General features: G+C 35.8%; 2 protein-coding genes, 1 long non-coding RNA gene and 1 pseudogene across 8 annotated transcripts; 2 read left to right on the top strand and 2 right to left on the bottom strand.

Annotated features, from left to right (window-relative positions):
- The first annotated feature begins 159 nt into the window (after positions 1-159).
- LOC109083793 (cytochrome c oxidase assembly factor 5-like) lies at positions 160-2,696 on the top strand. Of its 3 annotated transcripts, none has more exons than XR_002016663.2 (4): positions 160-400; positions 544-627; positions 1,539-1,641; positions 2,009-2,696. XR_002016663.2 is itself a non-coding variant. In XM_019098536.2 (4 exons), exons 1-3 carry the CDS (start codon positions 299-301, stop codon positions 1,578-1,580), a joined length of 228 nt encoding a protein of 75 aa, XP_018954081.1. In that variant the 5' UTR covers positions 160-298; the 3' UTR covers positions 1,581-1,605; positions 2,009-2,696. The 3 variants fall into 3 exon arrangements, 2 of the variants coding, with proteins under 2 accessions (XP_018954081.1, XP_018954080.1); XM_019098536.2 differs by having other exon boundaries at positions 1,539-1,605; XM_019098535.2 differs by lacking the exon at positions 2,009-2,696 and having other exon boundaries at positions 161-400; positions 1,539-1,737.
- On the bottom strand, positions 1,823-3,503 carry LOC122138346 (annotated as a pseudogene).
- On the bottom strand, positions 3,374-26,526 carry LOC109083797 (inositol polyphosphate-4-phosphatase type I A-like). Of its 4 annotated transcripts, none has more exons than XM_042730908.1 (24): positions 26,381-26,526; positions 18,004-18,217; positions 16,921-16,965; positions 16,287-16,405; positions 16,044-16,160; positions 15,890-15,969; positions 15,667-15,775; positions 15,047-15,137; positions 14,339-14,486; positions 13,809-13,939; positions 13,596-13,700; positions 13,389-13,497; positions 10,044-10,061; positions 9,502-9,688; positions 8,443-8,661; positions 8,077-8,356; positions 7,398-7,430; positions 7,138-7,310; positions 6,588-6,711; positions 6,244-6,511; positions 5,822-5,919; positions 5,627-5,739; positions 5,325-5,479; positions 3,374-5,096 (listed from the first exon to the last, which is right to left on the bottom strand). In XM_042730908.1, exons 2-24 carry the CDS (start codon positions 18,101-18,103, stop codon positions 4,964-4,966), a joined length of 2,955 nt encoding a protein of 984 aa, XP_042586842.1. In that variant the 5' UTR covers positions 18,104-18,217; positions 26,381-26,526; the 3' UTR covers positions 3,374-4,963. The 4 variants fall into 4 exon arrangements, with proteins under 4 accessions (XP_042586842.1, XP_042586844.1, XP_042586843.1 ...); XM_042730910.1 differs by having other exon boundaries at positions 8,215-8,356; XM_042730909.1 differs by lacking the exon at positions 10,044-10,061.
- On the top strand, positions 5,374-7,551 carry LOC122138451. The gene is made up of 2 exons (XR_006155572.1): positions 5,374-5,511; positions 5,608-7,551. It is a non-coding gene; the product is annotated as an uncharacterized LOC122138451 (long non-coding RNA).
- Positions 26,527-27,763: the final 1,237 nt, after the last annotated feature.

The raw sequence follows: 27,763 nt of genomic DNA, 5'->3' as shown, positions 1-27,763 counted from the left end.
TATATGACAGTCAAGTATCGTGCTTAATATAATGATTGAAATCGATGCATAATTGTCGACAGTATAAATTCCATCATTTAACACCATTTTCAATAAAATCTTTGAAGTGCTGAGGTTTGTAAACGCGAACTACAATTCCCACAATCCACCTCGTTCCACTTCCTTATGTACGTCATACGTAACATGGCCGCTTTCATAATAATTTCGAATTTGACTTATCTGTAGCTTGTTGTGTTCTTTTTGCTACGTTTTTCAACCCGCATTTCGCTTAAACTTGCTCGGATGAAAGCTCTACAGAATGCCCAAATATTACGAGGATAAAGAGGACGACGGCCGCGCCTGCGCTGGTTTGAGAGAAGATTTCAAAGCCTGTTTCCTTCAGCATGACTGTGTAGCGAAGGTAATATCAGGATTGTGTATTACCATCAGCCTGACAGATCTATCGTCCCTCTCGCAAAATAACACTGATAGTTTTGTTGTTAAAAAGCATATTTCTGATCCTGTCTATCTGTCTCAGTATTATTGGTCTGTGTTGTGTCACAGGAGGGTAAGAAGCCCAGTGAGTGTCTGAAGGAAGGACACTGCAAAGGCTTGCATGTGGCTTTCTTTGAGTGCAAGAGATCTATGGTCAGTACATCTGCTGATTAAATTATGCACTTTTTTCTGAAATCCACAGATTTTACAAGTGTATTTGATTCACAAGCTCTTGATTCGATTCGATTCTGAAAACAACAATCTCTCAGTTAATGATGTTTACTATACAGGGAACCCTGCCAGTTGTTAAATTGATATGAAAGATGTAAATTAACAGCAAAGCTTGAATTTAATAGTTATTTTATTTATTTATCATTTAGATATAATGGATCAATAATGATTTATACAAATATATTCTATCATCCTAATATATAATTATGTTTCTCTTGTTTATTATTTAAATTATATATATATATATATATATATATATATATATATATATATATATATATATATATATATATATATATATATATATATATATATATATATATATGGTGGCTGTCATTTAAAAAAAACTAAGGTAAAAAAAAGAAGGGAAAAAAGTACTTTAGTACTTTATTTTTACCATGATGCTTCCATTTTTATATTTTCCATTTTCATATTCATTCTAAAGTTTATTTTTTATTTTTTTCTGTTGTTGTTGTTGTTGTCATTTTTATGTTTTTTTTTTTTTTTTTCTCTAGTTTTTATTCATTTTATTTCAGTTTTAGTACATTAAGTTAATCTAAATGAAAATGTGAAATGGTGCCTTGGCAACTATCTTAAATTAAGTATAATTATTATTATTTTTTTGTATATGTTATTTCAGTTAACTTTTTATCAGTAATTTGGACCTGTGTGCTACTGCCTTGAATCTAATTTATTCTTATTTTATTTAATTCATTTTATAGCTCTGTTTTAAACCAGCTACAGCCAAGTGTACATGCACTTATCAGACTGCTAATAATGTTAGAATGTCTTCACTGTATAATAAAAGCTCTCTAATCTTTCTTTTATTATAGCTGGACACCAGATCTCGATTCAGAGGCCGAAAGGGATACTGAATAACACCTTCAACGTGAATAACATGTTTGTATCAAAATGCCAAGACATGCTCTCAAATGTGTAAATATTACGCTTTTTAAGCAAACTTGTCTTGTGAAAAATAGCTGACTCCTCAACACCAGAAATCATAAAATAAAACAGATTTCCAGTTCTGAATGTTCACTCCTAAAATCACTGATCCACAAAATATTAAAAACATTAGTATATATTTATTTTTATCAAAATGTAATTTATATCTCATTCAACAGCTGACTGTTATTTCTGTATGAATGGTTTTATGATTTTGTAGAAAAGTGAAATCTGATGAAGTAGCCAGTAGCAAAAAATGTTCCACAAAGATGTTTATAAAAAATATAGTAAGGTAATTCCAGACATAGATGCTAATGATTATGAGCACTTTAACCCTCTCAATGTCCACCTTCTTCAGGATATCGAGATGATCTGTAACCATCATTCCCCGCCAGCTCTACAGTGACAGCTCTGTGTTCAGTTTCAGTGATATACATGTCTTCTGTGGCTGCTGCCATGGCATAAGAATCACAGGAGACAAATCCCTGCCCATCCACCAGCTTCTTTTCAATCCTCTCGCTGTAGGTGGACTCCATGATGTTCTTAAAGATCTGCTTCATAAACCGAGCTTTATCTGTCCCTTGAGCCAGCCAACCATCACAGAACTCCTGAAACAGACATGTGCAGATATTGTATAATATAACATCTATATGGCTGCCTATTCAGGAATGTATAAACCACCAACAGTAATTACATGATCATCTATATACATTCTAATAATGTTTAAGAGATGAGAATCTCACCCAGGGTATTTTACTGTGACAAGTGAACTCCCAGGTTGCAATGTAAACTGGGCAAATGAATTCATTCAGAACAATATATGCTGCAAAGCTCAGGATCAGCTGCAAAGTTGTGCTCTCCACACACAGTGGTGTTTCCACGCGCTAAAGATGAACAGATGTTGTTCTCGAACCTGGTTTAAGTGCATTAAAAATATAAAAAATAGTCAATGCATATCAGACTGATTTGCACAGTGTACAAATTATTCTGGTGTAGGGCTGGGCAAGATTGCATTGCATTGCATTAAATAAAAAAAATAAGATATAGTTCTGGTCAAAAGTTTGGAATAATTTTTTTTTTTTTTAATGTTTTTTGAATGAACTCTTATGCTTATCAAGGCTGCATTTATTTGCTCGTAAGTATAGTAAAAGCTAATATTGTGAAATATAAAAAATTTAAATAATTTTCTGTTTTAATATATTTTGTGTAAATGTCATTTGTAATTAAATGAAATTTTGTAGGTAATGTAATTATTATTGATGTTGAAATAGTTGCGCTGATTAATATGTTTGCATAAACCATTTAAAAAAAAAACATTAAAAAGTTTGAGGTAAGAATGATAAAAAAAAAAAAAAAAAAAACAAGTGAATACTTTTATTTAGCAAGGGTGCATTAAATTGATTAAACAAACTTAGCAATAAAAACCTTTAGAATGTTACAAAAATCTATCAGGGTTTCCACGAGAAATATTAAGCAACAACAGTTTCTTGTGTTGCTTTTTCAAGATTAATAATAAGATAAGGTTTTTTCAGCATATCAGAATGATTTCTGAAGGACCATGTGACACTGAAGACTGGAGCAACAATGCTGAAAATTTAGTTTTGTCATCACAGGAATAAAAATACAATTTAAAATATATTAAAATATAAAAAAAAATATGGTCATAGTCCTGTATCTATGTATATGAACAAAGTAGTGAACAAAGCAATGAAGTAGCTTGAAGTTTAATGTGGCATGTCATTTTAATTTAAAGCTGTATGTTTGGAGGCAAAAGAGAGGCATTTTGTACAGCAAAGTATTTGAACATACATTAAAAAATAAAAACTGACACTGTAAAACCAATAGGGCAGCATGCTTTTAGTGCTTTAGCACTTACAATTAAGAATAAACTCTTACATGAAAAATTTAAATGACTTTTAAGTGGTAAAATAATTACATGTACATTTATTAAAAATAATAATTAAGTGTAACCTTAAATAACAATTGTAGCCTACCGTCCAGAGAATTTTAAATAATTATAATTTCAGCAGAGGTTAAGATCCATGCTCTTGTCTCTCAAGCTGCAAATACAAGCTTTCAGTTGTTCATTCTTGCAATATAGAAACCAGAAATTACAGTCGATTTGTGCAGAGACAAAGGCTGATGATCAGTACATGTAGAGTTAGTCTTAGCCTTTTACTATGCAATGCCTATCATGGTTTTCATATAACTATTACAATAAAATAAATAATCTAAATACAGGAAAAAGGAAAAGACTGCAGGAAATATTCTTCACATTTCTGGACCAGCTGCAGCAGTGCTCCTTGTTAGATCAGTTCTGACATTCATATCAACCGATATAAACGTCCTACAAAGAAACACTGAACTATGAAAACATACAAACAGTCAATGAACATAATAGTGTCTTCTCACATATTTCCTTACAAAGAATGTATATTCACATAGTATGCTCACTGTACAGAGACTAGCTGTGCTTGACAACAGTATGAGGAAGCTTGTCCTCTTAAACTCTACGACCCGTACAATGCACAGTCAGAAGTGGAAAGGCCTGCACTGAAGCACTAACACTTTCATAAAGAGAGAGTCTTACTGTAAATAAATAAAACATAATCTGCCACATCACAAATAGTCATACACAGATTAGAAATATCTACATATGCATCTTAACCAGTGGAGGACTCTCTTAAGGCAGCTAGTATTGTGTATACTTTAAATGAAGTGAGGGTGAACATTGAGGTGCATATATGGATTCTCTAACTTAACAGTTTGATTTTCCTTATAAATCTTAAAACTGGATGACTCAGGAACAAATCATCTACTTTATCACAGCACATACACATTACCTTTAACCTACTAAACTTACAATCTAAAGGATGATAAAACACAGCTTTGCTTCAGTGCTGATAGTTTTGAACTTTCTATTTTAGTACAAAGACCAAGTGTGGTACTGGACAGTATTGAAAAATGTACTTATTAAATAAACATAGACTGAGTGAATTAGATGCTTTGGGATTATTTGAGAAATTCTCAAATTGAAATGAAATCATCAGTGTCTTTTTGTCTTTTTAGGTATTAAGGGTGAGGCCTTCTTACCTGCTTTCAGTGCAATAAACAAGCGAGCTACTCATTTATCTTCAAAAGATTCTCCTTTCTTCTCAGAGCCAAGAGGTTGGGGATGTAGAAATATTAACATTGTCATCTTGATGATAACCAGAACGTATTTCAGCATGACTGTGCGTAATAAAACCTTCCTTCAAATATGTGGTGATTAAGTAAAGCGAACGAGGAGAAACATGCAGTTCTAGAAGTGAGTTTAAGTTTCCACTTTCCCGTAGGTGCCCTCTGGTGGTCTGTACTGTTTAGGGAAAGTCTTCAGCTGGAGGGAGTTGAAAGCGTATTTGCGGCTGCCGACGTTTTTCATGGTGTTTTCTCGCCTGCAGCCCTCGCTGTGAAACAGATAGAGAAAAAGGCCCATTCACACCGAAAAACAATAATTATAACTATACTAGTGTCCACACTAACGGATGTTAACATTCTGTTTATTATAAGCACGTGCTGTAGTCTGCTGCTTTAAAATTCTGAATGGCTGTCAAATGTTTTTATCGTTCATAATTATTGTCCTTGATGTGACCAGGCCTTAATGTGTGAATACGATCCCTAATTTGTCGTCTCACCTACGCATACACTCCAAAGCCTGTGTGAAGACCTGCGGGGCCATGCAGTGCTCTTGCTGGAGGATCTGACATTGCTCCAGGGTCACGGACATGGCCGTACGATCCTTTGCACTCTTGCAGCTGGTCACACGCACACCGTTCAGACGCCGACAAATCTGACGTAAAAAGTGAGAAAGATATCATCCTGGTAAGATACATTCAAACTATTACAAAGAGTGAGAGAGTCTCAGATCGCAGCTCCGTGCATCAAAAACAAACTGAATTGTGATTTCCCGTGTTTCAGTATTGTTAGATCACTGTACCTCTGCTGCCTGCAACAGGATGTCAACATTCTTGCTCTTCCTGGCACTAACATTTTGACTGAGGAACTTGAGTAGCTCAGGTACACAGATCTGACTGCGAGAGCGGGGCAGGCCTATAGATGGAGTCATTCAACAGGTCAGGACGGACATAAACCATCTACCAACTTTCTTTCATGCAGAGTGTTTAGGACTCACAGTCTTCAGGCAGCACTTCTTTAAACTGGTCATAATAGGAGGCAAGACGAGTCAGACTCTCCATATTCACTACTTCCTGCAGCGACGTGTCTCCAAACCTAAAGTAACACAAAATGAACTTGAATACAAAAAAGTACACTGTATATATAAAATGTATATTGTATACTGTATATTGACAGTCCAATGAATTACACTGTATGAATAACTGAAGAGATAAATATCGGGTCTCATTCACTAAGCATGCATATGTGATGATTGTGCATTAAATCTACATACAAAGGACTTCACAATCCATGAAGTGGATTCTTATCTTTTCATAAATACTGATAATCCATGCAGTTATTAGTGAAAGAGAGCTGAGCCAGTGTGATTAAATCAGTCCATACAAAGAACCAGAAAGTATATTTAATTCATACACTTACTTTTCTGCTAGCGTTTGTTGCTCATTGATTCCTACATTGAATAATACCGGTTGAACTCGCAGCAGCATCCCATTTTGGATCTCCCGTGGCAACACATCAAACATCAGCCCCGATAAAGGAACTCGCACGTTAAACCCATCTCTGTTGCCCGTGATGACAGGCAGCATGTCGGGGCTGAAGCTGGAGGTCGCCTGGGTCACTTTAAAGGTGACATTCCGGAGGTCCATGACACCTACACTCATGTCTTCCAACATGGCCAGTTCCTCCCCTTTAAGACGAAAGAGGAAGTTTACCTTCATACATAAGTGCAAGCTGAAGTGAAATGTGTTTGTATGTATGTTTACCGTAGGTGCTCAGGAGCCCCTCAAACTGGACCAGTAAGCCGATAGTGTGGAGTTGTCTGAGGAAGTCGCTGTCACTTAGACAGTTCCTCAGTTTTATCACAAAGCCACAGATCAGGGCCGTCAGCTACAAAGAAATATGTGTATTATTAGAATGGATATGAAATTTTAATTTACAGTCAGCTAGGGATATTGCATTATTAAAGTGTTTTGTAGAGTACTCTGTAAGCAGAACTATTTTTTTTAATACGAAAAACACACAAATCAATTTTTGCCAACCTCTGTAAAAATTATTTATGGTGTTAACACCCATATGGCAAAAACCCCTAATTTTTACATGTATGCAAAATAAATATTTTAAACAGTGCTGTATCCTTATTGGTAGCTGAACACAATATCAAATTAGCTGAAATGTTTAACAAATGTAATGTAATGGGTGATTCACAAAATGTTATAACTGAGAAGAGTTTCTCATTTCTACAAAGCACATTCTATGTGGGCCTGGTTGGCACTAAAATGATGTTGTTTCTCTCTTTAAATAGTCTGTACTAACTGTCTGACAGAAAACCACATCTCTGCGGTACTGTAGTGACAAACTCATGGCGATAGTGGGAGCGCTGTCTTGCATCAGTAGAAACACCATGGACTTCTTGGCTTTGTCGCTCATCATTGCTACACATTCATTCAGAGTGGTCAGGAGGGGATACAGAGCTTCACTCCATTCACCTAGAGCCATAAACACAGACAGATAAAACTGGATGGCCCACAAATACACCTGCAGCTGGGACAAATAGTTTGCAGCGAGAGGCTTACCAGGAGAAGAGCCTTCAACACTGGGACTGCCATCTAAAACCGGACAGAGAGACAACAAGCGCTGTTTATGACAACAGTGCCAATACTAATTACTTTAAAAGCCAACTCTTTATGAAATCTTGTGATGTCATTTTTGGTTTGTTAGCATACACATGCATATCAAAACAAAAACAACTACAAGCAGGCATTTTGTTGCGCTCCATTCAACTCTCTGACTCTGCCAATAAAAACCCTTGTGAAAAAGAAGTGTGCTTAATTGTATATTTGTATTAAATATATATATATATATATATATTAAAAACTGTACTAAAAGATAATACAATATTATATTATATGAAATAGAGTACACTAATTTTGAATATAATAAATATAGTTCATTCAATTGCAGTTAACATGCAACTAAGTATCCAAAAACGTTACATATTCTTTAAAGTATATTATTTCCATAATAAGCACTCTTTTTAAAATCATGCTAAAACATAGTTGTTTTTAAAAAAGGACTCCTTGGTGGTTGAAAGTCAGAGATATCAAGCAGAAATGTGGCACATTCGATTCTGAATAGCATGCAGAATTATCACTTTATATATCACTATATACCACTATAAGACAGAAAGCATCTGTGCTACTTGAGCTGTACTAAAAGGAATCAAAACAGAACATAACACAGGGTGGAACCTACAGGAGCAAGTGTTAGGACTGGATGGGCATGCAGGGTTGATTAAGGGTGATGAGAACTGAGCTGAAAGAGGGTGTGATGATGTCAGGGGGGTGGAGAGACAGTCACCAGGGTTGATCCAGAATGCATTGCCCTGGCTACCTATCTTGCTGGTGTCGGCCTGCTGGTCAGACAGGAAGACGTCTTCACTGCTGTCGCTCTGCAAGCGCTCTCTCGTCAGCAGCCTGTCCACACAGCGGATCACACACTCCAGACTCTTATCCACATTCAGCCAGATCTTTTCCTGAAGCAGAAACAGAAATATGTCAGCTTCTGCAGATTTCTAGGTAAATTCATGAGAAAAGAATAATGTCGGTCTCTGATTCTTACCCACTCCTCCTCCTGCCAGTTTAAGTTCATGGATGCTCTGTTCCCTTTCCCGCTCCATTTGGCCTGTGGAGAGCCCTGGTCGCTCCTCAGGACCACGCGCTCAGTGTCATGGGTGGACGGAAAGCCTCTGGAGGCAATGAACTCTGGGCGTGCAGCACTCAGTGCCTGGATAGCTGTAGTTAGCAGCTTACTGTCACACACTGTCACCAGCTGCCGCGTCTGAGAGAGACACAGAGATTGTGAGACACTTACTCATTAAGTGGACCTCACCAGCTTTTACTTGGTAGATCTGTTGAGCATGAGATACACTTTAAATAGCTTTCATTAATTAACCCTTTTCTCATCCCTGGGGTTCTCAGAAGTAACTTTAAATAGTAAATGGTAAAATGGTAAATGGAATCTACAATAAATACACTGAAATCCAAAATAGCATTTCTATGACTTTCCAAAACAAATAACATACATAAAAAATTAATATAAATATATTGCTATATTGCATTGCTTGGTAATTGGCATTTTCTAATTGTGTACTTAAATTTAACAGCTGAATGCTTTTCATCCTAATTCCATACACACCTTTCTATCAAAGTTATCTGACATTATCAAGATGAATTTGTTCTGACAGTTTATCTCAGAGTTCTTACATTTATAATAATCCAGTTAAATGATTTTATTAAAATAATTTCATTATTTAAAAATTTTAATCTGTATTTTTAAATGAAATTGTACATAAAAATGATAACATAAGTAATAGTGTCGTAGTCTCTGTGAATGGTCGTATAGAACACTAGTGCAGAATTTGGGTTTTCTTTATTTCTAATAGTAATAAATTCAAGTTATTTCAGACATTAACAATGAAAAATAACTAGTTCAATTTCTAGTTTATGTGCCTCAAGCAAAACTCAGGATATCTTTGAAAGACGTGTACTGTGTGCCCTTGTGTAAAGCCAGACAATCAGAATGGACTGTGGATTTCAGCCAGCTCTTGTGAGTTTTGTGTGAAATTTGCATTAGATGGTCAGTGAACAGACTGTAAATGGTTCATGCAAATCCTCTCACCTTGTCTGTGAGGATAGCGAGGGTCCTCTCCAGTGCATTGGTTGAGCGCTCCTTGGCAGCGCGGGACAGCCGCTCAGTGTAGTAGCTGACCTGCGTCTTCAGAGTGTTGATATGGGAAATGATTTCTTTAGCTTTCAACACATCCTGTGGCTGATACCGCATTGAAAGTGGAGCAGATTCCCCGGCACTGAAACGAGACAGATCATTAAAAACAAAACAACAACATATTCTCCAATTCCCCATTTGCAATCACTTGTTCAGCTGCACAAGTTGTGACCAAGTTGACTACATTGCAAATGAGATGGTGTGATATACAAGCACACACAGAAAACGTACACAAATGCCAAGTGCACATAATTGGATGGAGTGGGAGAGCAGTTTTGTGGAAATACATTATCTTTAAAAACACAAATGTTGGCGCAAACAAGAAAGATCCTTCACATTTAATGGAAGTGAAGTCAAGGACTCGACCGATCACAAACGAGATGAAACACCACCATATGAAAATGATTGGAAAAACGGTCAACAACCCTGAAACTCACCCTTCACCCTCACTTGAACTGATCGGAAAGCAAACAACATAAAGTCAGCTGATTACAAATCGCAGTCATGAGAAAAATGTGAAATAAAATATTCATGAAAAAACTTCTGCTCTATGGATCATTATTTCTGCCAAAGAATAATAAAAAAAAAATCTCACAATTCTGAGTTTATATCTCTCAATTCTGATCGCTTTCTTGCAATTATGATATGATTGTGAGTTTATTAGGGAAGCCGTTTCCACCAATGAATAAAAAAAAATTAAAAAGCTAACTGTGATCTCACAATTCTGACTTTTTTCTCACAGTTGTTAGCTTACATCTCACAGTTGCCTGATACAAACTCACAAATCTCTTTTTTTCTCAGAATTGCGTAATATAAACTCACAATTGCGAGTTATAAAGTCAGAATTGCGAGATATAAACTTGCAATTATGAGAAATTAAGTCAGAATTGTGTGATATAACTCGCAATTCTGAGAACAGTCTTTTTTTCTCTTTAGAACCAGACTTTATAACTCGCAATTCTGAGAAAAAAAGACAGAATTGCAAGACACACACTTGCAATTGCAGTTTTTATCTTGTAATTCTGACTTTATTTGTTGCATTTGCAAGTTTATATCTGGCAATTCAGACTTTACATCTCGCAATTCAGACTTTACATCTCGCAATTCAGACTTTACATCTCGCAATACAGACTTTACATCTCGCAATTCAGACTTTACATCTCGTAATTCAGACTTTACATCTGGCAATTCAGACTTTACATCTGGCAATTCAGACTTTACATCTCGCAATTCAGACTTTACATGTCGCAATTCAGACTTCATATCTGGCAATTCAGACTTCATATCTGGCAATTCAGACTTCATATCTGGCAATTCAGACTTTCAGACTTTACATCTGGCAATTCAGACTTTACATCTGGCAATTCAGACTTTACATCTCGCAATTCAGACTTTACATCTCGCAATTCAGACTTTACATCTCGCAATTCAGACTTTACATCTCGCAATTCAGACTTTACATCTGGCAATTCAGACTTTACATCTGGCAATTCAGACTTTACATCTGGCAATTCAGACTTTACATCTCGTAATTTAGACTTTACATCTCGCAATTCAGACTTTACATCTCGCAATTCAGACTTTACATCTCGCAATTCAGACTTTAAAGGTGGCAATTCAGACTTTACAGCTGCCAATTCAGACTTTACAGCTGCCAATTCAGACTTTACAGCTGCCAATTCAGACTTTACAGCTGGCAATTCAGACTTTACAGCTGGCAATTCAGACTTTACAGCTGGCAATTCAGACTTTACATCTCGCAATTCAGACTTTACATGTCGCAATTCAGACTTCATATCTGGCAATTCAGACTTCATATCTGGCAATTCAGACTTCATATCTGGCAATTCAGACTTCATATCTGGCAATTCAGACTTCATATCTGGCAATTCAGACTTTACATCTGGCAATTCAGACTTTACATCTGGCAATTCAGACTTTACATCTCGCAATTCAGACTTTACATCTCGCAATTCAGACTTTACATCTCGCAATTCTGACTTTACATCTGGCAATTCAGACTTTACATCTGGCAATTCAGACTTTACATCTGGCAATTCAGACTTTACATCTGGCAATTCAGACTTTACATCTCGCAATTCAGACTTTACATGTCGCAATTCAGACTTCATATCTGGCAATTCAGACTTCATATCTGGCAATTCAGACTTCATATCTGGCAATTCAGACTTTCAGACTTTACATCTGGCAATTTAGACTTTACATCTGGCAATTCAGACTTTACATCTGGCAATTCAGACTTTACATCTCGCAATTCAGACTTTACATCTGGCAATTCTGACTTTACATCTGGCAATTCAGACTTTACATCTGGCAATTCAGACTTTACATCTGGCAATTCAGACTTTACATCTCGTAATTTAGACTTTACATCTCGCAATTCAGACTTTACATCTCGCAATTCAGACTTTACATCTCGCAATTCAGACTTTAAAGGTGGCAATTCAGACTTTAAAGGTGGCAATTCAGACTTTACAGCTGCCAATTCAGACTTTACAGCTGCCAATTCAGACTTTACAGCTGCCAATTCAGACTTTACAGCTGGCAATTCAGACTTTACAGCTGGCAATTCAGACTTTACAGCTGGCAATTCAGACTTTACAATATCGCAATTCTGACTTTACATTACGCAATTCTGAATTTACATCACGCAATTCTGATTTTACATCTCGCAATTCTGAATTTACATCTGGCAATTCAGACTTTACATCTGGCAATTCAGACTTTACATCTGGCAATTCAGACTTTAAAGGTGGCAATTCAGACTTTAAAGGTGGCAATTCAGACTTTAAAGGTGGCAATTCAGACTTTACAGCTGCCAATTCAGACTTTACAGCTGGCAATTCAGACTTTACAGCTGGCAATCCAGACTTTACATCTCGCAATTCTGACTTTACATCTCGCAATTCTGACTTTACATCTCGCAATTCTGACTTTACATCTCACAATTCTGACTTTACATCTCGCAATTCTGACTTTACATCTCGCAATTCAGACTTTACAGCTGGCAATTCAGACTTTACAGCTGGCAATTCAGACTTTATATCTCCCAATTCAGACTTTATATCTCCCAATTCAGACTTTATATCTCTCGCAATTCAGACTTTACAACTCGCAATTCTGACTTCATATCTCGCAATTCTGACTTTATATCTCACAATTTTGAGAAAAAAGTCAGAATTGTGAGATAAAAAGTCACAATTAACTTCAGTGGCGGAAACGAGCTTCCATGGTTTATGTATCGCAGTTCTACGAAGAGTTGTATAACTCACGACTGCAAGATATAAACTTAAAGTTTCTGAGATAAAAATTCTGAATTGTGAGATATAGGCTCACAATTTTGAGAAAAAAGGTTACACTATTTTAAGGTGTCCTTGTTACAGTCTATATATGTGTAAACATTTAAGTACTGAGTAATATTAATTAACTACATGTACTTACTATATGGTTAGGTTTAGGATTAGGGTTTGTCTTAGGGTTACTTGCATGTAATTATGCATAGTTTGTTGTTATTGTAATAGTAAGTACATGTAACGTGTAACAAGATACTGTAAAATAAAGTGTTCCCAAAAATCCCAATGATCTTTTTTTAGCTTTTTTATTTTGCAGCCTAAAAAGCTTCCATACCTCTTGCTACAAGAATAGCACAATAATAAAGAAAAGAATAATAAAAAAAGAATTAGAAAAGCCAAGAAACCTAGCAGAGCAACACAAAAACTTTGATTCATATTCGTCACTGATTAATTAATAAAAAATCTTACTGCTTTTTGGCTTCCTCAAATTTCTGAATGAGTTTCCTCAATCCGCTGCCCTTAAAGCCCTGATGATGTGCCGCAGGGGCCCCAGTGGTAACCACGTCATATGTGTGATCTGTTCAGAGATGTACGTTACGTAAAGATCAACCAATTTCGACAGAATACTGAAGAATTTTAATGTTGAAATGCAAATATTGGCCACAGATATCTCACCGTAGCCGGACTCGCCCTGCACTCTCATCCTCTGAATATGGAGGTTTGTAGGTATAAACTCTAGCTTCTTCTCTCCTTTCAGAGTGCTAGATTTGAATGAAGGACCTGATGGATAGTAGGAAAGAGGAATCGGATAAATACAATGTTGAAATCACCTTTAATTATAGCGCTCTCACTTCCTCTTTCTGGTTGAACAGGTGCCACAACACTTACCCTTGTAGTCATGTAAATTACTGAGAGTCTCCTGATAGGTGAGGATGATCGTCTGGTACTGAGTGATGATCTGTCTCCTCAGATTCTCCCAGCAGGGGGACAACTCACCCAACTCTTCTAACTCACACACCCTGCGTGCAGACAGAATGTGCAACAACAGAATAAAATCTTACTTCTAAATTAAATATCATATAAACTAATAGTGTTTCAGTCTTGCTAGTTAGAATCTTACAAATAAATGTAATTCCCGCATTATCAAAATTCAATGTGCTGCATAAAAAGTGAGTCTTGACCAATTCTTAATGGAACAGTTCACCCAAAAATTAAAATTTCCACACCATCAGGCCATTCAAGATGCAGATGAGTTTGTTTCTTCATCAGAACAGATTTGGAGAAACCAAACTTAGAATTACATCACTAAACTTTTTATTGTAGCTTGTATAAACACAAGGAAATTTAGATTTTCCATTTCATGTCCCCTTTCAAAAGAGTCATTCTGAACACGAGCACTAACAGTGAATTGCATTAACCTGGCAGCATCTTCCTCCAGCAGTAGTTTGACGAACTGTCTTGGTATGTGCAGGGAGAGCACGCTCTCTGCCATCTGCTCCAGGACACGCAGGTGGTTTCCATCAGTCGTGGGAAATCGGTACATCCGTGAAATAGTGCCTCCGAACACTGCATCAATCAATCAATCAATCAATCAATCAATCAATGGGTGTGTGCAGTAGTGAGAGGCATGGAAAAGAACATCAGCTGCATTTTACTGCATTTACTGAAGCATTAATTTTTAACTAACCAAGATTAATAAATGTTTTAAACAAATGAAACCTAATTGTAACTGTTACTGCAATTTCTGGGTGAAAATTGTTTCACCACCAAACTGTTTTCAGTGTACAAGCAGGGTGATGCAGCACTTTATTGAAGCAGAACTAAAGCCTTAAACCTGAACTTAAAGAACTCTTCAAACTCTTCATTTGTTGCCTCAAACCACTATTTTCTTCTTCAGAAAATTATAATCTGGTCAAAGAACGTATTATCTATTCGCACAGGAATAACAACACAACACTCTTGTGTTTTAATGGCTGCAGAAACAGTTTTAAGAACCTCTTTCACAGCTTGTGGCATTCATGAGTCTTCACAGCAGGAAGTGAAGACTAAAGCCCATTGGTTTAGTTATGAAGGGCACAATAATTAAGATTTTTTTTTTTATATAGACATCAAAATTAGACACGCACCTGCCTTTAAAAGAGCATCTTTACATAGGGATGCTGATTTTGCTTTTACTCCCATGGATTCGGTCAGACTTTCATCAACAGGTAATACCATCTGTGAGCAATTATACAGAAGACTGTCATGCTCTTTGTGACAGAGATTTAAATAGACACACTTGTACATAATAAAACAGACTCTCATCTCTTTAGCAGAAGTGCTAGTTCTCTCTGAACTGAAAGTCAGTGTTGTTATCATGGACTACAACTGATAACTAAAACTAAAACCATTAGAAAACATTCATTAACTGATATAGAATAAATATTTACTGAAGCAAAAATTAACAAAATTCAACATAAAAAACTAAAACACTTTCAACACCGATAAAAATCAAACAAAACTATATAGACTAGAAAAAAATAAATAAATAAAAACTAAATAAATAAATACTATTATATTATATGATGATACTAAAATACTATATAAGACACTATAATTGATACTAAAATAATAATGCCTTGGTCAATGGATATTTATAATTATATTAGCCATCAGTAACTGAAATATTGGTTTTGGACAGTGGCCAAACCTCAAATCAGTCGAGCACTAATGTAAAGTGTGAAGAGCAGCGTGCGTACACACTCACCCTGCCATTAACTGTGTCTGAACGTGCCAGAGGAGCTCGCTGGTCTCTCCTCTCCTCTATCTGCCATGCGATGATGGTAATGTTACCCATCCGCTCGCTCTCTGCTGATCTGAGCCAGTGAAATGGCCACAAATAGGTGTCAGACTACATTCTTATAAATTCTGTGCTAACATTATGCTATGGGATTACACATCGGCTTTGTGCCTATATTTATCTCACATACCGCAGAGTGAGGTGTAGCCTGTGGTGTTTGTCTTGAAGCAGCTCTTTCACTGTAAACATAGCCGAACCCAGCAGGTACATCTAATAAAACAGAGAGTGTATGAGGCTGAGCAAAAAAAGAGCAGAATGTTAAGAATAGCAGGTTTCTGTCTTACAGTCCCCTGTGAGCGGTCCTTCACATCGTAGACAGACAGTTTGATTTGAGTGTGCTGGGTAATCAGAGAGTCCTGGAAGAAGGCAATGCTGCTCAAGAAGATTGGATTACTAGTGCCCTAGGAAAAAAGAGAAATGCCTGCATTTATTTCACCTCAATATGCAAAATCTGATTTTAGGGCCAGTTTAACATGCTACATGGTTCCACATGTTCCAAAACCCTAGTAAAATCTACTTATCCTCACCTCTATAATTTCAGTCTGTGCATGTTTGGTCCAAAACGCCTGTGGAGGGGTGGTGCAGCTCACTGCTACAAAGCTACTGGGCTTACGGTCCAGTGATGGAGTGACCAGCTCACTGCATGCTGGGAAATGAAGGACAACAATTCAGTATATTAATCACGAAAGGAGAAAAGTGTAATTATTCTCATAGCAGCATTACAATCCAGTCTTTGTAAGCAACCATATGAAATGTTTCTTATGATGCACAGTACAAATATCCCTAGGTGGCTAACTGCCATCAACATGACGTCCCATCATGGAAAAAGTAATATAACTGCCAAAGAGTACAGCCAAAGTCAGACAAAACCCAGTGCACCTACCACAATGGAAATATTTGATTTAAGAGCTCATAGATAGGTTGTATAAATGTTTATTGCATGTGAGCTAAGAGGCTCATGAACAGTTTATTTCCTTCACAGATACAGAAGGCTGCATGTTGTTAGTACTGGTAGCCAAAAACATGAGGTGAAGACTCTTCACTGATACACACATATCCTGATGAGTGGATATTAACTTTGGTGGTTTTGTATTACTGACAACAACTTTGGTGACGCTGCACCTTGATCACTTTATGACTGACTGAACTGCTGATACTCACCCAGACTGAACTCAAGCGCCGGCTCATCAGGATCCTGACTGTTTCCTAAACACACGTGAAACACAGTCTTTACATTAGATGTTAATTTTCTATTAAATGTTGAGAAGTGTAGTCTTAGAGGAATAATCAGGGTAAAATCAGCATTGGGCAAAATTCTCAGTTTAAGAATCGCCTCCACGTCTCACAGGATGTTGAATTTGAATGACAGAAAGAGGAACTTGAACTGTGTATCTAAGAAAATCAACAAAGTCACATAGCAGAGGAATTTTAATAGTCATACCACAAATTAAAACATAAATAATAATTACACTATTGATTTAAACAAATTGTGCATCTTATTTCCTTTATATTTATATTAGAAATCAGTTCCATTTTGATCATCACAGCCATTGAACACATAATTGAAAAATATCCCCCACACTGTTTTCAGACAAATATAAAAATAAATATTGACATCGATTGATAATGATGATATTTATACTTTTGTGTATATGATTGTGTGTTTACATCTAACCCATTAAGAAAAAATACAATTTATTATTAAATATCTAAGCGGTTATATGATTTTTAAGCAAATTGACATTTGATTCAATTTAAAATAGACATTCATTTACACTTGAATCACAAATTTAAATAAAATCTAAAATAAATTCTCAATTAAAATCTGAACAGTGAATAACCTTGAGTTAAATACAACTTAAAGGCTTAGTTTCTCAGTATCTTCTTACATGTTTGGAACAATATGATGCTAAATAAAATATTACAGAATTAAAACCTTTCAGAATTTCTTTTAAATTCTATTTAATTTTGTGATTTAATTTTTGAGTGAACTATCCCTTAAAGGTCTATTTAGAGCACCTGTGGCATTATAATCATCACCACAGAAAATCATATCTCGCATCTTTGTTTAAAAACAAAGCAAAGTTTTTAAAAGCAGAAATTTATTACATCACCATGTGTGCATGATTATGTGTCACTGACATAATGATCACTATGGTATAAACAACTTGTAGGCCTACAGGCAAAAGTTAAACATATAAGCAAAACCCCACTCAATCAAGCTAATAATCATAATAATGATACCTGTTAGTGCCAACCCCATCATCTCTGAGGACAAATCAAATGTGTTGGCTCGGTACACAGACCATGGCCTGTGGCGTGGACTGCGCTCTCTTCCCGCCATCTTGGCTCCCGGTACTTCAGTGACCAATGTAACTAACTCTTACGCTCCCACTTTATGTTTTCGGTAAAGGTTTTACAGTGATCCAGGCTCTGTTTCAGTCTTAAAGTTTGTAATCTAAATACAGGAGAGGAAAGGGGACAAAAAGGATGAGTCAACATTTGCGTCACCATCTGTCTGGAGACTGAAGAACCAGTGGACACTGAGACAAACCAAAGAACGAGACTTGTGCTTGATCTCAAACCACTTAGTATGTCTCTGCATTATTCATGCGGCTTCATATGAGGACATTTATAATTGAACACAACAAAAGAACTTCAATCAGAGAGAGTCAGTGCCAGAGAACTGTTGTATGTTTATGACTGGATAATTCATGACTTAGAGGAAATGTTGCACAAACAGGATGCTAACAAAGGATTCCCAATAACACGCAACTTCAGGCCAGCACTTTATATAGACATAGCTAAATGACATCAAACTTCATATACGACAGAATACAATCATTCTTATCCCACAATCATTTGCCAAATGTAGGCCTAGGAACTTATGAACCATTTGAGTAAAGAAATTATACACTAAGGGTCAAAAGTTTGGATTAAGATTTTTAATGTTTTTGAGAAAGGTCATGTATATTATCAAGTCTGCATTTATTTAGATTTTTACAGTAAAAACAGTAATATTGCAAAATGATTACAATTTAAAATGACTGTTTTCTATTGTAATATATATTAAAATGTAATTTATTCCTGTTATGGCAGAATCATTTTACAGCATCATTACTCCAGTCTTCAGTGTCACATGATCCTTCAGAAATCATTCTAATATACTGATTTGCTGCTCAACTATTATCAATAATTATTGGTACTCAATTTTTTACTGCTTATTATTTTTCTGGAGAAATCATAATACACATAATCACATTAATAGAGTGTTAACAAGAAACATAAACATCTATTTTTTACATTATAATAGTATTTCACAATATTACTGTTTTTACTAAATAATAATACTTTCAATAAAAGTAAAATGGAAAATATAACTATCACAAATAATAAGAATGAAAAAATAAAATTCCTGCGTGCCACTGATATAAAATCTAAATCAACTAAAATCATTAAAAAATTGCTCTGGGCACACATTTTATTTTATTAGCATTTAATAATAGGAACTAGAAGTATACACTTATATAAATATATATAAATGTTACATACTGTTTTTAGCTGATTATGATACGACACAAAATTAGTACAATAAAATTAGCTGAATTTCTGCAATTTCTGTGGAGCAAATTCCCATTCTGAGTGTTTGGCTCGATGGATGCAGCAAACTACAGTATGCAGGGATTGAATCCTGACACAGAGAGAGGTGACCGGGTGAATGAGGCTAAATCCGTGGCGGATGGAAGGTTTTTGGCTGTGGCAGGCAAAGCAGCAGGTAGTGGGCTGCAGTCTGTAAAAGTAAAGATTGACTGATTCTGACTCAGGTTCCAGCAAACACAACCAACAACCCACCAGCCATCCATCTGCCTGATACAGTCCACCACACAGCCTAGAAACATCACAACGAACAACGCATTTGTCGTAATGTGTTCACAGCAATCAAGAATAGAAATGACCGTCATCAGAATACTCATCTCCCGCCTGCAGTTAAAGACCTCCATAAACTGTAGCAGAAGGTTTGATGATCACCACACTCATATTAGCCTTGACATTTCACGCTTATTAACCACCAGTCTCTAAAATGATTTCTCACAGACCTCATTCAGACTTGCATTCAATTATGATTTAAAAGAAACTGTCTTCATGCCAAATGCACCAATTTGGTACGGATTCCATCAGGAGAATTTGGAAATATATGGAAACACAGATGAAAGCGACTATGATGAGATGTTTGTTGATGTTAATTAAATCGTCTCTCACCTCAAGGATCTTGCTGTGGTCACTAAACTGAATCACTCACGGCAAAACACAAACACGTTTAACAGATACAAGCTGCTTCTTCCACTCATAATGTGACATCAGACAGATTTATGGAGTTAGGAATGAAAATAGGGGATGATCTGATAGAAAAATAAAAGAGGTTAAAGGTTATGACAGGTTAATTAAATTATGGGGATATTATATTTATATTTAAATTATACACAACCGTTTTAGTAAGACTTTTTTCTTAACCAAAGACATTTATAATGTAACAAAAGATTTCAACTTCAAATAAATGCTGTTTTTTGAACTTTCTATTCATCAAAGAATCCTGAAAGAGAAAATCTCACAGTTTAAAAAAAAAAAAAAAAATGATTTGAACATTAATAATAACAAGAAATGTTTTCTTGAGATTAATTTCTGAAGGATCAGGTGAAACTGAAGACTGTAGTAAGAATTTAGCTTTTGCATCATATAAATAAATTACATTTCAAAATATAGTCAAATCAAAAACAGTTATTTTAAATTTAATTATTTCACAATATTATTGTTTTTATTGCATTTAAAAAAATTAAATCAAACTAAATGCATCCTATATTAGCATAAAACATAAAAAAAAAACTATTTAAAAAACTTTAGGGAAGGATTCACATATCCTACATTACAAATCACAAATTTTGTTTGTTTTGTATTTATTACTCAGCACTACAACACATTATTTGACCCTGGACCACAAAACCTGTCATAAGGGTCTATTGAGATTTATACATCACCCGGAAGCTGAATAAATATGCTTTCCATTGATGTATGGTTTGTTAGGATAGGACAATATTTGGCCGAGATACAACTATTTGAAAATCTGGAATCTGAGGCTGCAAAAAAATCAAAATACTGAGAAAATCGCCTTTTAAGTTGTCCAAATGAAGTCTTTAGCAATGCATATTAATAATCAAAAATTAAGTTTTGATATAATTATGGTTTAATTTAATTTACAAAATATCTTCATGGAACATGATCTTTACTTAATATCCTAATGATTTTTGGCATAAAAGAAAAATTGATCATTTTGACCCATACAATGTATTTTTAGCTATTGCTACAAATATACCTGTGCGACTTAAGACTGGTTTTGTGCTCCAGGGTAATATATGATCATTTTAAGACATTGTTGACACAAACATTGACACTATATATTTGGGCGTCTTACCAAAACCTAGCTGTTTTTGCATCTTGTCCTCTTCTGGAGGAGGTCTTGTAAAGCACAGGGGTGACAGAACAAACAACCGCTTCTGACTTACTGGTTGCCTGTCACGTGATTTTAACCAAAATAAAAAAGGACCACTGTGTGAACATAACCTATTGTAATGGGCTAAATTATGATGGAGAACTATGCGTATGTTGAATAATTCCTACAGTATATGAAGTATATGCCCGTGGAGTGAGAAAAATAATTAACTCCAATAAACACAGCCCCTTTATGTTTTAGTAATAAGTAAAAGCACAGATGAAATGTGGCTTTGTGTTTGTTGAAAAAATTTGCATCGGAGATCGGAGAATAAAAAGTGTTTGGATGCACTAGTGAGCACTGCTGGTTCAATTATCAGAAAGCAGAAGTTACAACCAACACTGCTTCAAAGAAGTCATGCCCGAAAGCTCTTTGTGTAAAAATGGAGATTACTTACAAGATAAGTCTCAAACAGGACCGCTTTAAAGGGAACTATTGTAGAGTAACTGAAAATGGGGCACATGTCAGCAATATCTTGAGCTTTAAGCACCACAGACAGGACCAGTGATGTGTTGCACCAGCCTGAGGCTGCACATTATCCCAGAATGTTCACAGACCAATCAGCTATGAGCCTTTCTTGCTGTTGTAGATTTCAGGAATAAGAAAATGAGTGAATAATTATGCATCCTACTTTCATTCAACAGAATCCATTGTTACAGTATAAGATGAGTAGACTTATGTCATTGTTATTATAATGTTAGTATTGTGACAAGCGCATATAAATATTGCTAGAAAGAAATTATTCAGGGTATTTTTCCTTAAGAGTTTTTGAAAAGTTGTGTGTACTGATGGCAATTTTGTCAAAGTGATAACATGGATCTGTGAAAAGGACAGTAGACGGCACTATCATTTTATAAAGAAACACTATGTGCCCGGGTGCATATCTTTAGACTGTAAACACATGTTTATAGGCCGCCCGAAGTGTTTTTGTAATTTGTACCAAGACAATATCAAGGTATAATTTTTGAACACTTCCACTTTGAAACCCACACACAAAATGATGTTGTCATGCAAATGAACCACATAAAAATATTTCAAAGTTTAGAAACCAGTGTTGTGTAAAGGCCTCCTTAAATTAGTAGGACAGGAGGTGACTTTAACATAACTCTCAGAAAGTATTTAAATGTACACTACTGTTTAAAAGACTTAGGTCCGAGAAAAAACAAAACAAAAAGAAAATCCTGAAAGGAAGCATTAAATTAATGAAAAGTGACAGTAAAGACATTTATACAGTAATGTTACTAAATATTTCTATCATAATAAATGGAGTTTTATTGAACTTTATATTCATCAAAAAATCTGGAAAAAATATATAGGTTTTCAACATTGATAAAAACATTGATAAAAATGATTATTGAGCAGAAAATCAGCAAAAATGATTTCTGAAGGATCATGTGACACTGAAGACTGAGGAGGTAAAGGTGCTGAAAATTCAAAGCTTAAAATTCAGCTTTGTCATCACAGGAATAATTTACATTTTAAAATAGAAAACAGTTCAAATGTTATCACATTTTACATAATGTTATTGCTTTAACTGTGTTCCTGATTAAAATAAATGCTTCCTAAGTGAACATGATAGTACAAAAACATAAAATAAAAAAATATCCAACTGACCCCAACCCTTTGAATGGTAGTGTATAATAAACAAAAAGTAAACGTTCATTTCAGACAGTCTGTGAAAATAAACTAACTGGAGTAGTCAGAAATAGAGACGGGTGTACATTAGGTGAAAGCTTAACGTCACACACTTTCAATCTAGACAGATCCATTGATAATAAACGAAGAGTCGTGTATTTCTGGCTCATCACAGCACACTGGGACAAAGGACAACTCCTGTTTCGATATACAACTACTGTATTATGATGACATCATCACTGTTTGAAGAGCAATATTTACCTTTCTTCTTTTTCTTCTGCACAGTTTTCTACAAAGAACTCAGCTCAAACCATTTACACACATAAAGACCTCATTCTTGTGAATAATGGGTTATGGGCAAAACACAGCAATCCGTCCACATACAGACCCTGCCATGCACGCTAATGCAGTGTCACTCTAAACTGTCAGTTCTCAGTCTCTCACAACCACATCCTGACCTTTTGCTTAATCAGGAAGTGTGAGTGACTTTGTCTTCAGCTGAGACTTTCTGTTTAACTGTTATCTCAGCTGTGTATACATGCTACAGTCCTGCATATTCAGGCCTACTAATCAATAGTTCTGTTGAGGTGCTGTTTCTTGGGTCCTAAAGCAGATGTTTCATTCATCCAGTGCAATGCACAAGTTTCATACAGTGCAGGCTTGACACAACACACATCAAGGGTGAAAAGGGGGTAATCATAAGCACATTTTTAAACCAAATTATCAAATGGGACAGCTTACAGTCTCATGGACTTCATAAAATGCAAATCTACAAAGAGCACTATTCGGGAAAGGGCCTATCTATCTCTCATGTTGTTTGTATTCAAAACACATGACAAGAAAAAAAATTGGGTGCATTTCTTACTAAAATTGTTCATCTCTCAACTTTCATATACAAAATGCTATCAGGACAAAGTCTTTCTATGATAAAAAGGCCATCTTTAATACAAACGGTTCATTAAAAAAATCAAAATGATGTCAATATCTACTCACCTTCTTGTCAAACAAAATTTATATGCTGCATTATTTCCAAGAGACAAGAAAATAGATATTTTGAAGGATTTTAACACAGCTCTTTGTCACAAATATTTAATTAAAGTAGTTCATATGACACATGCATAAGTCTTCTGAAGCCATATTTATATCGTAAACAGATTAAAATTCAAATCTGAAATCCAAACATAGACTCCAAACTCTCTGCGTCATGATTGATATCATTGTCAAATGTCTCTGTTTATGTGTGCTATAAACTAGCGTGACACAACAGTCCAAATATGTGGAATGGAGAATAACATGAATAAATATTGACAGTATTCATTTTTGGCTTTACGCCTCCAATAAATTCACCGAAGCAGAGTCTAAAAATATAAACAGAATCGTAATTCTGCATTTAAAGAGATAGAGTTCTTGCTATTTAATCTCTGTTTTGACTGGATTCATATCAACTGTAATTAAAGCAATTCTAATCATAATGAACAGCCGTTTCCTTTTAATGATGAGTCACTGCCTGGGTGCTCCTTTCATCTCTAAACCTTACATCATTTCCTTTGACTGAGCGAAACTCTGCTTCTCCTATGAACGAGCAGCCAATCTCTCTTAAAAAATATGTGTCGTGGCTGTCCGTGACAGACAGCTGAATTATGTGAAGATGCCATAACAAGTCAAGAAGGGCAGACAGAGACTGACTTGCACAGAAAACATAGGATGAGAGTAACATATGTGCTGTATTTGTGTTTCATGCATTAATTGGCAGAACAACAGTAAAGCACTTGTCACTGGGAGCATCTGTCTGTCTGTAAAAAATCATCGTGACACTGTTCAGACCATGAAAAAAGAACTATTTGTTTTAAACCCACGCAGCATCAGTTGTCTTTGTAAAGGCCAGTGATTACCTCTTGCAGTGAGAGGTTGTTGAAAAGACAGTGGAATAAACTATTAGCATAAACATCTGATTGGTTTATATCATGACAAATGCTCTGAGGGAATAGAAACAAAGCTCCAGGCTTTCTTTTTTACAAGACATTGAAAAATAGCATTATTCCATTTTACTTCACTTCTTTTTTTTCTTTATTATTAGTTTTCAGACCCACTAGTTAGTTTTAATCTTTGCATACGTAACCCAGGTCTTTCACTGGAAGACTTTGACCAACTGTTGTATGATTGTTGCATCTTTCACTGAAAGATACTGATCAGAATATGAAAGAACAGCGAACCTTACATACATGTAGCAACAAGAGCTGGTTACATTAGAAAAGGCACGCCTATAAAGAACAACTTCTAGAGAAAATACTGAGGGAGCAACCTTGAAACAATTATGCCCTTGTTTTTACATTACTGAATGACACAAAAGGGGACAACGCTTACATCTTTTAAGTCAGACTTGGTTTGATGCCCAGTTATGTGACATATAAACATGGCCTGGCTCTCAACGTAAACCTTGGCTGCATCCTAAATCGCATGAATGAGTAAAGCAACACAGCGGTGGTACTGTAGGTCAACGTGACAGATGTAGTACATCTGGATTACATTCATACTATATAAAACATAATTTTTTAATGGTTGTGAAGTAAATAGCCTACTTAAGTACCTCTTCGGAGTATGCGATTCTGGAAACATGCCCTTGGGTTTTTTAGGGATCAAAGGCCAAGTGATATAACAAATCGGAAATAAATGTAATACAATTCTTGCAAAAGGTGTTTAGCCTACATAGAATGTTTAAAATATTTTCACAGATATTTAAAAGGTGGCATAAATGCAAGTCTTTCCTAACTATATATCAAATTCAAATACTAAAACAACAGAACTTCATTCATTCATTTTAATAGTATCACTGTTTAGAGAACTCTAGTAAGTTACGCTTCAGTAAGCAAGCAAGGTTTTTTGCGACGTAGCTACAGAGATGATGCTGTTGAGTGTATTTTATAACAGCTGTTCCGTCTGCATGGACAGAAGAAAGCAAAATCCGTTTTTTTAAAGTCTAGGTTTCAATCTCTAATGTGTTCAAGACGTCTTGTTTATAATGTCAGCAGCCAGTGTGTGACCCAGCTGATTCTTTTACCTCCAGGAACATTATTGGAGTATCCTGCAAGCTACTGAAGCAGCAAAAGCTGAAGGCAAGGCATCTCGACAGCTCATAACATCTTGACACAGGTTTAAACGCACTTATAACGGAATATAAAGCGTGATGACGACTGAATGGACGGTTGCGTCCTCCGTTATGTTTTATAATGGCACAAGAAAACATTTGAAAACACACTGTCCGACCTGCCAATCATCACTGGCACACAATTTCTCACACCATATGTCACCTTCTGTGTGCTTATCAAAAGAAAATTGAGTCCCTTTTCCTCAGTGCTTTCTTGCAAGCGGTTAACAATGTACTACCACACGACTGGACAGCAATCATCACCAGCTTTTAAAAATGCAGCAGGGATCACTTACGTTTCAGTCACCGACACGCTCCATGATTTTAAGGCAGTTTGCAGATCAGATCGGTGTTTTGATACACGGCGACCTCCGCAATTCTTCCTCTCGCGCTGCACTCTGGACTCGCCCTGACGTGACGTCACCGCGCATTACGTCAGAGTTGTTGCTCTAAAAGCGCCGACTCCGCGCCTCGTTCACAGATAGCTTGAGTCAGAGAGCATGCATTATCCTCGTAAGATCTGAATAAATAAAGAAAGAAAGAAAGAATTGTATTTTTAATTTGTTTATTTGTCTTGCCTGTAAGGAGCGCGTGACAGTTGCGATAACGGAAGACCTTGCCTGCCATCTATTGGTTGCAGACTAAAGCACTTCTTCATAACAAAATGCAGGTGGATGAAGTGAAATATATTCTGTAAACCCGTACTACTGCATCCTATTCCATTCTGTAGCACCTGCCATAATAACAGAGCGATATAACACGCACGAGTTTGAATAAAGGCGAAATGAGCTATATTTAGATTTTTGTAAAGAGTATTTTTTTTCAATATATGGACAACATTACAAAAATAAAATAAGATAAAATAAAATAAAATATTTGTATTATTATTCTTACTACTTCTTAAAACCTCTAAATCCTTAAATTAGCATGGGATCATAGAAAAAGGGGCTTTCATGAACGTTAACACTTTACATTTAGTCATTTAACAGAAGCTTTTATCCAAAGCGACTTACAAATGAGGACAATAGAAGCAATCAAAAACCAACAAAAGAGCAATAATATGCAAGTGCTGTGACAAGTCTCAGTTAGCCCAGAGCAGTACACATAGCACAGTTTGTTTATATATATATATATATATATATATATATATATATATATATATATATATATATATATATATATATATACACACAGACACACACTGAACAAAATTATAAATGCAACACTTTTGTTTTTGTCTCCATTTTTCATGAGCTGAACTCAAAGATCTAAGACTTTTTCTATGTACACAAAAGCCCTATTTCTCTCAAATATTGTTCACAAATCTGTCTAAATCTGTGTTAGTGAGCACTTCTCCTTTGCCAAGATAATCCATCCACCTCACAGGTGCGGCATATCAAGATGCTGATTAGACAGCATGATTATTGATTATTACTGTATTGGGGGTCCGGATGGGTCCGAAAACCAGTCAGTATCTGGTGTGACCACCATTTGCCTCACGCAGTGCAACCACATCTCCTTCACATAGAGTTGATCAGGTTGTTGATTGTGGCCTGTGGAATGTTGGTCCACTCCTCTTCAATGGCTGTGCGAAGTTGCTGGATATTGGCAGGAACTGGAACACGCTGTCATATATACACCGATCCAGAGCTTCAGTGGGTGACAAGTCCGGTGAGTAT

Source organism: Cyprinus carpio, chromosome B9 (genome assembly GCF_018340385.1).
Source record: "Cyprinus carpio isolate SPL01 chromosome B9, ASM1834038v1, whole genome shotgun sequence".
In the NCBI taxonomy this organism is placed as follows: Eukaryota; Metazoa; Chordata; class Actinopteri; order Cypriniformes; family Cyprinidae; genus Cyprinus; species Cyprinus carpio.
This window is presented reverse-complemented; position numbering and strand designations above follow the sequence as displayed.

What these genes read in the sequence shown, in the direction of transcription:
- LOC109083793 (XM_019098536.2), top strand. Translation starts at nt 299, where the DNA reads ATGCCCAAATATTACGAGGATAAAGAGGACGACGGCCGCGCCTGCGCT. An exon ending in AGCATGACTGTGTAGCGAAG is followed by an intron (nt 401 to 543) that starts GTAATATCAGGA and finishes GTTGTGTCACAG; the next exon opens with GAGGGTAAGAAGCCCAGTGA. An exon ending in TTGAGTGCAAGAGATCTATG is followed by an intron (nt 628 to 1,538) that starts GTCAGTACATCT and finishes CTTTTATTATAG; the next exon opens with CTGGACACCAGATCTCGATT.
- LOC109083797 (XM_042730908.1), bottom strand. Translation starts at nt 18,103, where the DNA reads ATGGCGGGAAGAGAGCGCAGTCCACGCCACAGGCCATGGTCTGTGTAC. An exon ending in CAGACACAGTTAATGGCAGG is followed by an intron (nt 15,138 to 15,666) that starts GTGAGTGTGTAC and finishes AATTGCTCACAG; the next exon opens with ATGGTATTACCTGTTGATGA. An exon ending in TAATTTACATGACTACAAGG is followed by an intron (nt 13,701 to 13,808) that starts GTAAGTGTTGTG and finishes ACTATCCATCAG; the next exon opens with GTCCTTCATTCAAATCTAGC.